The 16,735-nt window shown below is 44.1% G+C and overlaps 1 protein-coding gene across 3 annotated transcripts in view; it reads right to left on the bottom strand.

The window, feature by feature from the left end:
• lins1 (lines homolog 1) overlaps nt 1–6,951 on the bottom strand; it is a 40,588-nt gene extending 33,637 nt beyond the window's left edge. Inside the window, exons 1-2 of one of the 3 annotated variants that reach the window (XM_048562883.2) lie at nt 6,838–6,951; nt 3,215–3,655 (exon numbers count right to left, since the gene is read on the bottom strand). In XM_048562883.2, coding sequence (XP_048418840.2) covers nt 3,215–3,610 — 396 coding nt within the window. In that variant the 5' untranslated portion in view covers nt 3,611–3,655; nt 6,838–6,951. The remainder of the gene's footprint in view (nt 1–3,214; nt 3,656–6,837) is intronic. The other 2 variants (XM_048562884.2, XM_048562885.2) reach the window with 2 other exon arrangements.
• Between the last annotated feature and the right edge of the window lie 9,784 nt (nt 6,952–16,735).

Genomic DNA, 16,735 nt, shown 5'->3' with positions numbered 1-16,735 from the left:
TCTTTCAAGGGATGTGACCATTACTAGTAGTCTACTATTGTTGCCCATCCCTAATTGCATTTAAAGTGGCTTGCCAGACTATGTTGGAAAGCAGTTGAATATCACCCACATTGTTGCTTGCCTAGCGTCACATGTAGGCCAGACCAGGTAAGGATGGCAAATTTGCTTCTCAAATGGACATTCGTGAAACAGACTTTTGTTTTACACCAATAGTGATATTTTAATATTTTAAGTTCCTGAAAAAGCTATCAAATCCACAGGTTTTATCAATGCACTAGCTGCTAATTACATTTGAACCTATGTATCCCCACAGCATTATTTTTAATATGGGTCCAAGAAAGCACAACTAATGACAAAGAACAAAGAAAATTACAGCACAGGAACAAGCCCTTCGGCGCTCCAAGCCTGTGCCGGGACCCTTTGGTCCATCCAATCAATGTCTTATTGAGGTACAGATGATAATGTGAGGAGGCACATTAGCTTGGGGAACAAAAGCCTCACTGAAATGTGAAGCCTATATGAATTAAACCATTTGTTATCAGATGGTCAGGTTTGGCTACAGCATTAGTGTGAACTCTGCTTGTGCTGGACCGTTCAAATTCAGTGTCATGATGTTTTTACCACTTTAAAGAGAAGTGTGAGGGATATAGAAAGAAAGCAGAAGTAACCTTTTGGTCCAGCAATACAAATATTGCTATGACATGACTGAATCACCCAATAAAGTAGTCAAGGAGAATGAAAATGGAGCCCTTGAAAATTAACAAGTAGCCCCCAAAGAAATCTCACAAGGACCCTTCAATAAAAAAATCTGACCTGGCTAGAATGGCATGAGGAATTAGGGATTTGTGAGATGTGGGGAGAGAAAACTTCATAGCATGGGAAAATAAAGGTTATGACAAGAGTTAAAGATCTAATCAAGACATGCAAAGTCCCCGATTTATCTGTTTGTTGGAATCAAGTTAACATAAAACGGTGACCAAGATCCTGTACTTAGGAACTACTGCTTATTAAAGCACAAATTCTAAACCCACAAGTGATCAAAGCGGTAAACTGGGGACTTTACATATCTTGATTAGATCTTCAATTTTTATGGTGATCCCGGTGGGGCTCAAAAATCAGTGCACTTCCCCAAATGAGCACAGAAGAGTGGTTGGAGCTGCACACATCTGGCAAATGAAAAGTATTTCATCGCATTCTGACTTGTGCCTTACAGGTTAGGTGGACTGGCCATACTAAATTGCACTGTGTCCAGGAACGTATAAGCTATGGGGAGCAGCCATGGGAAATGCAAAGTTACATGGATAGTATGATGGTGGAGTGGTCGGAGGGTTGGTCTGGGTAGAATGCTGTTCAGAGGGTTGGTGTGTACTTGATGGGCTGAATAGCCTGTTTCCACACTGTAGGGATCCTATAGGTCTATCTGTCAACACATGGCTCTACTAGTTAAATGTCTAACCTCTTAAATATCCTATTCAAACAGACAAAAAGAAATTGGTTTTATGTGCTGGGGTGGGGGGAAGAAACTGGGAACCACGGAGCAATAACAGCTAATCACAGAGTTTGCTAGGATGATTCATTTGGATTGTTGGGACATTGCTCTTCAATCTTTATTCTCCAGATTCCTTCCCCTTTTTTAAAAAAAACAGGCACAGGACAATCAATATACTAAATACAGAAACTTTTAGTTACCAATTAAGGGCAAGATCTTACAGCAACTGGTGGGAGAAAACAACTGGCTTTATTCAGAATTCAGGTATTTTTACTTCAAAACGAGGGAGGCATAACCGACCCTTCTGGAGGTCTGCAGGCTTCTCACTGTATCATTCACACCCACAAGCTGTTCAGCTACCCAAGAACTAGAGAACTGTTCTCAGGCACAAACCACTCAACTACCTGTTGTTGGCCAGATCTCAGCTTGCATACAACTCCTGGTGCCAAGCCACTGACAGACTGCTTGAACAAAGAGGTGTAAACATCATACACAATGACTATCAGTAACTTGTTTTTACAAGTGCAACAATTCCTTCCACAATCATCGTTTTTAAAACAGTCCTTTTTCCATTGCAGTCTGCAATACTGAAAATATCATATATTCTTTGCAACTCACAATAAGGTTGATGACACCTTCTAATAAGAACCAGCCCACTTGATTGGAACCACATCCACAAACATTTACTCCCTCCAACCGGGACACAGTAGCAGCAACATGTACCATCTACAAGATGAAGAAATTCACCAAGGCTCCTTAGACAACAACTTCTAAATCCACGACCGCTAACATTTAGATGGACAAAAACAGCAGATACTTGGGAAACCCACCACCTGCCAAGTACTACTTCAAGCCATTCATCATCCTGACTTGGAACTATATTGCTGTTCCTTCAGTGTTGCTGGTTCAAAATACTGGAACTCCTTCCCTAATAGCCCATGACAGCAGCAGATGAAGAAAGCAACTCAACACCACCTTCTCAAGGACTCAATTAAGGATGGACAATAAATGGTAGTCCAGCCAGCTACACCCACATCCAATGAATGAACAAAAACACACACAATAAAGGAGGGATTAGGATTGTACTGATACAGTAAGATGAAGTTATAAGAAATACATAGTTAAATTGGAAAGAGTGCAAAGGACATTTATGAAGATGTGGCCAGGACTAGTAGGCCTGAGTTATAGGGACCAGTTGGCCAGGATAGGACTTTATTCCTTGAGACATAGGAGAATATGAGATGTATAAAATCATGAGGGGCATAGATAGGACGAATGCAGGGATTGGGAACTGAAAACTAGAGGACATAGGTTTAAGGTGAAAGGGAATAGATTTAAGAACGACCTGCGGAGCAACTTCTTCACACAGAGAGTGGTGTGTATACGGAATGGACTGCCAGAGAAAGTGGTTGAGGCAGGAACAATAGCAACATTTCTATAACATTTGGATAGGTACATGGATGAGAAGAGTTTAGAGGGATATGGACCAAATGCGGGCAACTGGAACTAGATGAATGGACACCATGGTCAGCATGGACCTGTTTGGGCAGAAAGGCCTGTTTTTGTGCTGTATTACTCTACGACTCTCTATGACTTTTAAGTGAACAGAGTGGGAAAAGGCTTGCACAGAACGTACACATTGGCATAGCTCTGTTGGGCCAAATGGCCTGGTGTGTAATGAAACATAAAAGAATGATTCTTATCAGGATATTCAGTCATACTCACCAGTTTAGCTAATATTTCCGTATCATCCAACAGAATTCTTATGGTCTTCACATATGATTCTTTGACATCTTGATTTAGTTCTTCAGAATGCACTTTGGAACACATAGTCTGAATCAATGACATCTGAACCAATAAGATTTCATTCTGACTGTCATTTGGGGTACTGTTGCTATCATGGAGCATGCTGTGATTATCTGCAGATACTGTGTCGCCATAGATATAGTCCTGGTTACTTGGTTCTGCAGGTCCATTGGTATCACCATAAATGTTTGGATCATCCACACACACATTGGGAGAAAGCAAAGCTGCTAGCTCAGCAATGTCCTTCCTGGGCCTCTCTTCTGCCAACAACTCCCTGTAGAATTGATGAAGGCTTGGCAAGCATTTCCCCAACATTCTGTATCATTGCTGATGATTCAATAAACAGGATTTAGGCTGAAACTGGGGAAAGAAAGTATGGGAACTGTAACACTAAACAAGGGAAAATTGTCAGTTGTTGCAAAATAATCAGTATTCAGAGATAGTAGGAACTGCCGATGCTGGAGAATCTGACGTAAGAAGGTGTAGAGCTGGATGAACACAGCAGCCAAGCAGCATCAGAGGAGCAGGAAAGCTGACATTTTGGGTCTGGACCCTTCCTCAGAAAAGGAATCAGTATTTGGACATTTTTTTAAATTCACTGGTGGGACGTGAGCTGGGCTGGCATTTGTTTTCCATCACTAGTTGCCCTTGAGAAGTTGATGGTGAGCTGTCTTCTTGAATCACTGCAGTTCATGTGATGTAGGCAGACCCACCATTTGTTAGGGAGGGAATTTTTCCAGGATTTTGACCCAACTACACCGAAGGCGATATAGTTCCAGGTCAGAATGGTGAGTGGTTTGCAGGTGACAGTGTACCTCTGTGTCTGGGATTCCTGACCTTCTATGTGATAGTGATTATGGTTTTGAAGGTGCTAACTAAGGATCTTTGGTAAATTCTGCAATGCATCTTGTAGATGGTACACACTGTCGCTACTGCGCATCAGTAGTGGAGGGAGTGGATGTGGTGCCAGTAAACGGGTTGCTTTGTCCTGGATGTTGTCAAGGTTCTTGAACTTTGTTGGAGCTGCACTAAGATGACTTATGATTGATGAGGGTAGATCAGTTGATGTTGTCTACATGGACTTCAGTAAAGCCTTGACAAAATCCCTCATGGCAGACTGATACTAAAGGTGAAGTCACAAGGTATCAGGATAAGCTGTTAAGATGGATACAGAACTGGCCTAGTCATAGGAGACAGAGGGCAGCTGAGGAAGAATGCTTTTCAGAATGGAGGGCTGCAACTAGCGATGTTCCACAGGGATCAGTGCTAGGATCTCTGTTGTTCGTGATTTACATACATGATTTCAAGGAAAATGTAGCTAGTCTAATTAGTAAGTTTGCAGATGATACAAAGATTAGCAGTGTTGCTAACAGTGAGGAGGATTATCAGAGGATATAGCAGGATATGCATCAGTTGGAAGAAGAGGCAGAAAAATGCCAGATGGAGAGTTTAATCCAGACAAATGTCAGATGGGGAGTTTAATCCAGACAAATGTGAGCTGATGCATTTTGGAAGGTGAAGTACAGGTGGAAATTATACAGTGAATGGCAGAACCCTTAGCAGCATTGATATGGAGAGAGATCTGGGTGTGCAGGTCCACAGATCGCTGAAGGTGGCAACACAGGTAGTTAAGGTAGTAAAAAAGGCCTATGGCATGCTTGCCTTCATTCGAAAGGATGTTGAGTATAAATATTGACAAGTTTTTCAGCAGCTTTATAGAACTTTAGTTAGGCTACACTTGGAATACTGCATACATTTCTGGTCACCACACTACCAGGATGTGAATGCTTTGGAGAGGGTACAGAAAAGGTTTCCAGGATGTTGTCTGGTATGGGGGATGTTCAGTTAGGAAATGTCGGATAGACTCAGTTTGTTTTCACTGGAATGCAGGAGGTTGAGGGGCGACCTGAAAGAAGTTTAAAAGATTGTGAATGGTATGGATAGAGTGGAACATTTGAGGCATTTTCCCAGGGCGGAGGGGTCTAGGACACTATCCTGATGAACTTTTAAGGGTCTTATGGCACAGTGTTCCTTCCTCTAGGCCAGAGAGACTGGGTTCAAGTCCCAGGGACAAATGATTGCAGAAGCAATCTGTACTGAAAACAACAAATACTGCAGATCACAGCAGGTCCGACAGCATCCATGGAAAGACAGCAAGCTAATGTTTCAAGTCTAGTTGACTACTCAGAGCTGAAAAAGCTCTGATGAAGTCATTTAAACTCAAAACCTTAGCCTTCTCTCTCTCCATGGATGCTGTCTGACATGCTGTGATCTCCTGAACTTGTTGGATTCAAGTCCCAATTGCTCAAGTGGTATCTAATAGCATTTCTGAGCAGCTTAATTTGAAAACATTCCTGGAGGAATTCCGGCAGAGATGTCATTATTTCTGATCTACATGTAATAACCCAGATATCCAAACATTAAAGTTTATCAATTTGTGGATATTTAAATAGGAGTACCGGAAAGCCAGTGCTCCAAAACATCAAAAAGTTTTGAAGAGGAGCCATGCACTGTTTCCCTCTTCAGAAAGGCTGTCAGGCCAGCTGAGTTTTTGCAAAACTTTTTGTTTTCAAAACAATGCCAAACATGTAGATTCTTTCAAAACCCATACATAAGCATTCAATGAACGGTGTTTAATTAGCACTGAGGATTGGAACAGAATCAGAAGGTCCTCGGAGATTTATCAGTTTCAGTGGCTGTGGGATTTGGTGCGGGAATAAAAACATTAAGTCAGATAAAATAGCAACTTGCATAGTAGCTGTATCAGAGTATTTAAGCTGAGCTACTAGTTAGGTCATTATCACACGGTTACTCAGTGGATAGCACCGCTGCCGTACAGCACCAGGAACCCGGGTTCGATTCCACCCTTGGGTGGACTGTCTGTGGAGTTTGCATATTCTCCCCGGGTCTGCACGGGTTTCCTCCCGGTGCTCCAGTCTCCTCCCACAGTCCAAAGAGGTGCAGGCTGGGTGGATTGCACATGCTTAAATTGAAGTGTTCAGGGATGTGTAGATTTGATGGGTTATAAGGGGATGGGTCTGGGAGGGATGCTCTGCGGATCGGTGTGGACTTTTGGGCTGAAGGCCTGTTCCACACTGTAGGTGATCTATGAACTGTGCAGTTCAGTAAACCCAGGTATATTTTAAAATAATAAAACTGATATCAACTGTAAAATTGGGGAAGTGGAAGGAAATGCCATGTCTAAAACTCGAAAATGAAGGCATCAGTGGCATCACACACCCAGGTACGTAAAACATTAAAGTTTAAAAGAATCAGATTACTCCACATTAAATCAACACTGAAGACTCGGACAGCACAGGTCAATGAAAATTAAGTCTAAATCATGCATTAGGGTTTTTTTTCTCCTGAGGGAGTGTTAACTATTTGGGATAAACCCGCAGAGTGAGGCTGCAAACAGGAGATGGAAATTGAAGCAGGATGCAAGCGCCCGGACATGGCGAAGATCGCGTCAACAACCCCAAGGAATATCAAACCTAAAGCCCAGCGCCATTCGTCTCCACACCATTACCCCCTACACACACCTTAGCCGAATTTCACTATCACTCTGTCCTCCCTCCTTCCAGGATAACACGGCCATAAGGCTGACAGGTCACCAGCTTCTCGCAGGCCCACGTCGCGGCATTCCAAACGACGCCTGCGCAAAACATGGGGGCGGGGCCGCCGTAGCGGTGAAGTTCAATGGGACGAAGTGTGGAGTCTGTGATAACAAGGTGTAAAGCTGGATGAACACAGCAGGCCGAGCAACATCAGAGGAGAAGGAAAGCTGACGTTTCGGCCTGAACCCTACTTTAGAAATAGGAGAGGGGAAGGGGATTCTTAAATAAATGGCGGGGGGGTGGGGCGGATAGAAGATGGATAAAGGAGAAGATAGGTGGGGAGGAGACGGACAGATCAAGGAGGCGGGGATGGAGCCAGTAAAGATGAGGTTCGAGCAGTTTCAGGTCTGAAGAGATTACCAGAGGGTTGTAGTAGCAGAGAGATCAACTGAGGTCTTTCCGGAGGGAGAACCGTAACTTCTTCAAGGTAGGCATCCTTAGAAGAGGCTTCACAGCGGAGTTAAAATTGATTCAGAGATAGTGGAAACTGCCGATGCTGGAGAATCTGAGATAACAAGGTGTAGAGCCGGATGAACACAGCAGGCCAAGCAGATGTTGGGACGCTGCGGAACTATTGTAATATGGATGGTAGTAAACCTATGAAATACTTCAAAACAGGATACTGAAAACAAAGGCAACAAAATGTTAAGGAATTACTGTTGGCTCAGAGATAGTAAGAACTGCCGATGCTGGAGTCAGGGATATGTTTAGGTTACCTACAGTATGGAAACAGGCCCTTTGGCCCAACAAGTCCACACCGCCCCTTGATATACCCCACCCAGACCCATCCCCCTATAACCCACACACCCCTAAACACTACGGGCAATTTAGCATAGCCAATCCACCTAACCTGCACATCTTTGGACTGTGGGAGGAAACCCACACAGACACAGGGGGGACGTACAAACTCTGCAGACAGTTACCCGAGGTCGAACCCGGGTCCCTGGTGTTTTGTGAGACTGTAGTGCTAACCACTGAGCCACTGTGCTGAAATGCTATTCATTTATAAAATGAACAGTAATTTGAAAGTTACGATTTGTGTTCATTTGAACAATATATTGTTTTTACCATTTTCATTAGATTTGCTGTTTAACATATTAATTGGAGTGAAATATAATTTGACAATCACCACAGATGTAAAACAATTTCTATTTGACACGTTTAACGAACTGAACATTAATGTGACATTCTGTATGTTCATTCAGCAAATAATTCCTCAATATTTAGCATATGTTCATCAGAATAATTTATTTACTATTTTATGTGGATTGACCAATAATTTGACAATGATCACTTTATTGGAGTTGTGAAGTGCTCAATAATTTGAAATAAAACAGCATGTATTTCTACAGCACAGAAGAGCTGGCTCAAGAGATGAGCTAAGGCCTGGGCCAGTCAGCCACGATCTTATTGAATGGTGGCACAGGCTTGAGGGAGTGGATGTCCTAATCCTGCTTTCATTTCTTGTGTTCTTGCAAATCGTGCATTCATTTGGTGGGTCTCGCAATCACCATCGCACCTCAGTTGAAACCTTGCTCTAACATTCTGGTGAACCTGTGTTCAGTCACATACTCACCCAGTTAGTATTCAAATAATTTACTGTATGTAGTAGATTTTCAAGACTTAGGTAGAGAAATTGTAACTTCATGTGTTTAAATGTTACTTGCATGTGTGAAGAAATTTGTACACTTATTGAAAAGTAAAATTCTTCAGATGCTGGAAATCTGAAATAGAAATGAATGTGGAATATGTTCAGTAGATCTTGCAGTATTCTTCGAGTTAATATTTCTTGTCTGTGACCTTTCATCAGAACATATATGTTTGTTATTTCTTATTGGCTTTTTAATCGAACTGGGAACTGCAAAATTTGCTTGCTGCCAATCTAAGATTTCAGATTGGGTCTTACCCATTGCTTGTGCAGTTGCTTAGCTCTGCCTGCTTCTGCTGTTTGGCAGGTAAATAGTTATGATTTGTACTTTCATGTTGCATGTTTAGTCATGCCTAGTGCTGCCCCAGGCAAGGCTCTCCAGCACACTTAGAGTCATTGAGCACTGAAACAGACTTTTTGGTCCAATTTGTCCATTCCCAAACTAAACTAGTCCTACTTTGTTGCATTTTGTCTTTATCCCTCTAAACTTTTCCTACTCAAGTATCTATCCGAATGTTATTTTTAAATGTTATAACAGTACCTGCTTCTACCACTTCCTCTGGCAGTTCATTCCGCATATGAACCACCCTCTGTTGAAAAAGTTGCCCCCTAATTTTGAACTCCCAGACCTGAGGGAAAAGACCTTGGCTGCTCACCTCATCAATGCCCTTCCTGATTTCATAGGTCTCTGTAATGTCATCACACCAACCTCCTACGTTCCAGTGAAAACAAGTCATAGCCAGCAACATGCTGGTAAATCTTTTCTGAACCCTCTCCAATTTGATATCCTTCTTCTAGCAGACCAACCAGAACTGTACACAGTAATCCAAAAGTGGCTTCACCAATGTCCTGTATTAACTTAACATGGCGTCCTGATTCGTACACTCTGCTCTGATCAACTGAAGGCAAGTGTGCTAAATGCCTTCTTAACCACCCTGTCTACCTGTGATGCAACTTTCAAAGAACTATGTACCTGAACCCCTAGGTGTCTCTGTTTGATTACACTACTCAGGGCCCTACCATTAACTGTATAAGTTCTGCCTTTGTTTGGTTTACCAAAACCTTGCATTTATTCAAATTTACCTGCATTCCTCAGTCCATTGGCCCAATTGATCATGATCCCTTTTTAATCTTAGATAACCTTCTTAACTGTTGATTCTACTACTAATTGTGATGTCATTGCAAACTTACTAACCGTGCTTTCCAAAATCTCACCCAAATCTTTTAAATAACTTACAAACAAAAGTGGACCCAGCATCAATCTCTGTGGAGCAACAATGGTCGCAGACCTCCAGTATGAAAAACAAACCTCTACCACCACCGTCTCCCACTGTCAAGCCAATTTTAAATCCAGTTGGTAAGCTCTTCCTGATTCACATGATATAACTAACTTGTCCAAGGCTTTATTAAAGTCCATGTAGATGGCATGATGGCTCAGTGGTTAGCCCTGTTGCCTCTGTGCCAGTGACTCAGATTCAATTCCACCCTTGGGCAACTGTGTGGAGTTTGCACATTTCCCTGTTTCTGCTGGGTGCTCCGGTTCCCTTTCACATTTTAAAGATGTGCGGGTTAGGTGGATTGGACATGCTAAATCGCCTGTCGTGTCCAGGGTTGTGTAAGTTAAATGAATTAGCTATGGGAAATGTACAGAGAAAGGGTAGGGGGATGAGGATGAGTTTGGGTGAGATGCTGTTCGGAGGGGTAATGTGGACTTGTTGGGCCAAATGGTCTGTTTCCACACTGTATGTATTCTATGAATTCTACCGCTCTGCCCAAGATCTTTTTGGTTATGTCACTGAACCAGAGTGGATATCCCGACTTGTTTGAAATGTAGAATCAGACATATCTGGCCAAGACATTGCAGATTGTGATCAGAGATAATGGGAACTGCAGATGCTGGAGAATCCACGATAACAAAGCGTGGAGCTGGATGAACACAGCAGGCCAAGCAGCTTCAGAGGAGCAGGAAAGCTGACGTTTCGGGCCTAGACCCTTCATCAGAAAAGGGGGATGGGGAGAGGATTCTGAAATAAGTAGGGAGAGAGGGGGAGGCGGATCAAAGATGGATAGAGGAGAAGGCAGATAGGTAGGGAGGGGATAGGTCAGTCGAGGGAGGATGGACAGGTCAAGGGGGCAGGATGAGGTTATTGGTAGGAAATGGAGGTGCGGCTTGAGGTGGGATGAGCTGGGCTGGTTGTGGGATGCAGTGGGAGGAGGGGAGATTTTGAAGCAGGTGAAATCCACATTGATACCATTGGGCTGCAGGGTTCCCAAGCGGAATATGAGTTGCTGTTCCTGCAACCTTCGGGTGGCATCATTGTGGCTCTGCAGGATGACCAGGATGGACATGTCATCTCAGGAATGGGAGGGGAGTTAAAATGGTTCACGACTGGGAGGTGCAGTTGTTTGTTGCGAACCGAGCGTAGGTGTTCTGCAAAGCGGTCCCTAAGCCTCCGCTTGGTTTCCCCAATGCAGATGTAGCCACACCGGGTACAGCGGATGCAGTGTACCACATTGGGGATGTGCAGGTGAACATCTGCTTGATGTGGAAAGTCATCTTGGGGCCTGGGATGGAGTGAGGGAGGAGGTGTGGGGGCATGTAGTATTTCTTGTGTTTGCAGGGGAAAGTGCCAGGTTTGGTGGGGTTGGAGGGGAGAGAGTGGTCTCTCTGGAAGGCAGACAAAGGTGAAGATGGCAATATGTATTTAGTGGTGGGGCCAGATTGCAGATGGCGGAAGTGTCGGAGGATGATGTGTTGTATCTGGCGGTTGGTGGGGTGGTATGTGAGGATCAGGGGGATTGTCTGTTGGTGGTTGTTGCGGGGGTGGGGTGTGAAGGATGAGTTGCGGGAAATACAGTCGGGGGCATACTCGACCACCGCGTGGGGGATGTTGCGGTCTTGTAGAACGAGGACATCTGGGATGTACGGGAGTGGAATGCTTCATCCTGGGAGCAGATGTGGCGGAGGCGAAGGAATAGGGGATGGCATTTTTGCAGGACGTTGGGTGGGAGGAGGTGTATTCTAGGTAGCTGTGGGAGTTGGTGGGTTTGAAGTGGACATCCATGGCCAGTGTAGGTACGGAGGAGGGACTGTTCCACATAACCTACAAAGACGCAGACATAGCTTGGGCCCATGGGGGTACCCATGACCACCCTCTTTGTCTGTAGGAAGTGGGAGGAATCAAAAGAGAAGTTATTGAGGGTGAGGGTGAGGGTGTTGGTGGAGGGGGACTGGTTAGGTCTGCGGGACAGGAAGAAGCTGAGGCCCTTTAGGCCATCTGCATGGGGAATGCAGGTGTATAGGGACTGGACATCCATGGTGAAAATGAGGTGTTGTGGACCTGGGAATTGGAAGTTCTGGAGGAGGTGGAGGGTGTGGGTGGTGTCATGGGTGTAGGTAGGGAGTTCCTGGACCAAGGGGGAGAAAATGGAGTGTAGATAGGTGGAGATGAGTTCGGTGGGGCAGGAGCAGGCAGAGACAATGGGCCGACCAGGCGGATTTGTGGATTTTGGGAAAGAGATAGAAGTGGGTGGTGCGGGGTTGGGGAACAATGAGGTTGGAGGCTGTGGGTGGGAGGTCACCTGAGGTGATGAGGTTGTGAATGGTTTGGGAGATGATGATTTGATGTTCGGGGGTGGGGTCATGATCCGGGGGTGGTAGGCGGAGGTGTCGGAGAGTTGGCGTCTGGCCTCAGCAATGTAAAGGTCAGTGCCCAATACTACGACTGCGCCTCCCTTGTCTGGGTTTGATGGTGAGGTTGGGATTGGAGCGGAGGCAGTGGAGGGCTGCACGTTCTGCAGGGGAGAGGTTGGAGTGGGTGAGAGGGGTGGAGAGGTTGAGGCTATTGATATCTTGACAGCAGTTGGAGACGAAGAGGTCGAGGGAGGGTAGGAGGCCTGGGGGTGGTGTCCATTGCAGATTATGGTTGCTATCGCCTCAGGCATATAACAGTTTGAGTTGTGTGATGTATTCAAAATATCTTCTATTTTGCATAGTGGCAATGCCACACACACAATGGAAGGTGTTACTTATTCATTCTCATGATGTTAGGCCAATATTTATCGCCAGTTGATTGCTGTTTGCCCTTCAGGACAAGCTGCTTCTTGATGAGCAACGATCTCTGGTGTTTGTATACCTACAATGCTGTTAGGGATGCACTTCCAGGATTTGTACTAGTGAAGGAAGTTCCAAGTCTAGATTGAGCGTAGCCAATGATCAACTCATATCTTCTACCCTTGGAGGCATAGAGCAATGGTGGGTTGGTGCAGTGCATCTTGTAGATGACATACAGCGCTGCCACTGTGCGTCAATGCAGAGGGACAGAATATTGGGGATGTTAGTTAAATGAGCTGCTTTGTCCTGGATGTTGTTGAGCTTCCTGAATGTCTTTTGAGCTGCAGACATCCAGGCAAATACAAAGTATTACATCGTATCTGATTTCTGCCTTGTAGCTTGTGGACTGGCTTTAGGGAGACAGGAAGTGAGTTACTTGCCACAGAATTTACAGCATCTGATCTGCTCTTGTAATCATAGTATTTGTTTGGCTGGTCCAGTTCAATTTCTGGCCAATGGTCAGTGTTGATAGTGAGGGATTCAATGACAGTAATGCCATTGAATGTCATGGGGCACTTAAATGATGCAAACGTTATTGCCCAGTTATGAATGTTGCCAAACAGAATTTTTAGGATTAGGTTTATTGTCATGTGTACGCAAGTTACAAAACAACAAGTGTACAGTGAAAAGTATACAATGTCGCCAACATACAATGCCATCTTAGGCACAAAGTACCTAGGTACATATCTTGGGTATACAAAACATAGAAAAAAGAAAAACATTATGCTACATTACAACTATACATATTACAAGTTAGGAAAAGAAATAAAGCTAAAAAGATAGACATTCCGGCTTTTCAATAAGGGCTTCCATGTGGTCTGACTAGACTCCACCGGTTCCCAACCAATAGCTATTTTTGCTCTGCGCCCGAGTGTTTTCTCCACTCCACTCTGGGCTGCTAGCTGTCTCTGCCATCTTGGATCTATGCAAACGTTATACAATCATCAGCAAACATACCCACTTATGATTTTTTGCCAAAGTTGTGGAAACTAAACTTTCAACTAAAGAAAGTGTGCTTCCCTTAAGTTGTTCTATACTTCAGTCTTGAAGTGGAATTTATATTTGCTTCTGATCCCAGTCAGGAATGGGAAAATCTTCAAACCCTGGATTTTCTAAGCTAACATTAAACCACAAATGTTTTGAACCAAAAGCAAGCTACTGCTTTCCAACATTTCCACTTTGCCACCTGCAAAGCAAAAACAATTTTACAATAACACTGCGGGTGATCCCCATTCTGTCAGATCGGAGTAGGTCACTTTTCTCTAAGGACTATTTCACCTAGGTTTTGTTTTTAAAAAGCATTCACAGAAGTAAATCATCTGCTGCACTGTATAGTCTTCTCCAGGTTCCACTGGGTGTACCTCTCCATTAGGCCACCTATGAGCGGATACTTCCCCGATGCCGTATGGGGAGGCATTGCATGTAAATACCAGATCTCAATTGGGATCATATTGTGCCAACACCTTTAGAGTATGACAGTTGTTTCTTTACTTTCCTGGAGGCTATGGCTTGGCTACGTGGCCATTCCAGGGCTGGCCCTTTGTTAGGAATTGATGCAAAGATATCAGGATGGAGACCAGGTTATATACAAACTTTCCATAATAGTTCACCAGCCCAAAAATAACCTAAGCTCCGGTACAGACGTGGGAACCAGGGGACTTTTGATTGCCCTTACTTTATCTTCCAATGGATGTTAACCTAGTTTTGACAACTCTGTAGCCCAAACAGGTTACTTGGGGTGCTTGAATACACTTATTTCCTTTCTAAGACATACGCCTTTCTGGGAGAACCCAAGACGTTTCTCCAAGTGCTTCTTATTGGACTCCCCTGTTATTAGTACGTTATCTAGATAAATGGCATAAGGCAAATGGCACTGGGTGGACCTTGCAGAACAGTGCAACTGCTTCCTGATCAACATGCAAGGTGGCCTTGGCTCCTTTGATAGTCATAGGAAAGAAACATAGAACATAGAACAGTACATAGAACTAGGCAGCAAAACACACCAACACTTCATCGGAGGCTGCACTGAGGGTGTTACCAAACATGGTAACAGAACATCTGCAAAACAAGAAATCAGCTTGGCAAGCCAACCAATTTCAACAACCTCAACACCCACAACCCGAGCTACAAATCTACTCCAAAATCTTACACATAGAACATGCCTCACAAGTCTTATTGAATTAAGAGGATGTGACACAACACATTGAAGACAGAGTAGTGGATGTGGTGTATATGAATTTTAGCAAGGCATTTGATAAGGTTCCCATGATAGGCGCATTCAGAAAGTAAGGAGGCACGGGATTCGCAGAAATTTGGCTGTCCAATAGAAGACAAAGTGGTAGTAGATCGTAATTATTCAGGCTGGAACTCTGTGACTAGTGATGTTCCGCAGGGATGTTCTGGGACCTCTGATCTTTGTAATCTTTATAAAATGGCTTGGAAGAGGAAGTAGAAGGGTGGGTTAGTAAGTTTGCAAATGACACGAAGGTTGGTGGGGTTGTGGATAGCGTGGAGGGCTGTTGCAGGTTGCAATGGGACATCAACAGGATGCAGGGCTGGGCAAAAAAGTGGCAGATGAAATTCAACCCAGAAAAGTGTGAAGTGATTCATACTCGAAGGTAGAAAATGAATGCAGAATACAGGATTAATGGCAGGAATATCAGCAGTGCAGACAAACACAGGGATCTTGGGTTCCATATTAGTTGATAGGGTTGTAAAGAAGTATATGGTGCGTTGGCTTTCATTGGCAGGGGAATTGAGGTTATACTGCAGCTCTGTAAAACCCTGATTAGACCACACTTGGAATATTGTGTTCCATTCTGGTTGCCTCATAGAAAGGATGTTTAAGTTTTAGAGAGGCTACAGAGGAGATTTACCAGGTTGCAGCCTGCACTGGAGGGCAGGTCTTATGAGGAAAGGCTGAGGGAGCTAGGGATTTCTCATTGGAGCAAAGGAGGATGAGAGGTGACTTGATAGAGGTGTACAAGATGATAAGAGGCATAGATAGAGTGGATACCCAGAGACATTTTCCGAGGGCAGAATTAACTGTTACGTGGGGTATAATTTTAAGGTGATTGGAGGAGTGTGTAAGGGAGATGTCAGAGTTAGGCACCTAACAGAGAAAGTGGTGGGCGTGTGGGATGAACTGCTGGCAGTAGTAGAGGAGTCAGATTCTTAGAGACATATGAGCGACTCTTGGATAGGCACATGAATGATCGTAAAATGTAGGGTACGCAGGGTAGATTGATCTTAGGCTTATAGGTCGGCACAACATCAATGGGCTGAAGGGCCTGTACTGTTCTGTGTTAAGTACAGGACAGGAATGGGTCCTTCGGCCCACGATGTTGTGCTGAACATGATGCCAAATTAGACTAACCATCTTCTGCCTGCTCATGGTCCCTATACCCCCATTCCTTGCATATTTGTGTGCTTATTTAAAAGTCCCTTAAGCTTCCCAATTGTATCTGCTTCCGCCTCCACTACCACCACCCCTAGCAACCCGTTCCAGACTCCTACCACTGTGCAAAAGCGTGCCCCTCACATCTCCTTTGAACTTTCCCCCTCTCTCACCTTAAATAAATACTAGGGTATTAGATATTTCAACTCTGGGAAAAAGATTCTGACCATCAACCCTATCTATGCATCGCATAATTTAATAGATTTCAATCAAGTCGCCCCTCAGCCTCCACTGTTCCAGAGAAAACAACTCAAGTTTTTCCAGACTTTCCTTTATAACACATACCCTCTAATCCAGGAAGCGTCCTGGTAAACCTCCTATGGACCCTGTCCAAAGCCGCCACATTCTTCTTGTAATGTGGTGACCAGAAGTGAACACAGTACTCTAAGTGTGGCCTAACCAGAGTCTTTTAAGCTGCAACATGACATCCTAACTCAACTCAACATCCTGACCAATAAAAGCAAGCATGACATACGCCTTCTTTACTACCCTATTTACTTGCTTGGCCACTTTCAGGGAGCTATAGGCTGGAACCCCAAGATCTCTCTATACATCAATGCTGTTCACTGTCCTGCCATCAGCATTACACTTTTCCTTAACGTTT

This window comes from Stegostoma tigrinum, chromosome 33 (genome assembly GCF_030684315.1).
Source record: "Stegostoma tigrinum isolate sSteTig4 chromosome 33, sSteTig4.hap1, whole genome shotgun sequence".
NCBI lineage: Eukaryota > Metazoa > Chordata > Chondrichthyes > Orectolobiformes > Stegostomatidae > Stegostoma > Stegostoma tigrinum.
Note: the sequence above shows the minus strand (reverse complement) of the source record. Positions and strands in the feature narration are given on the sequence as shown.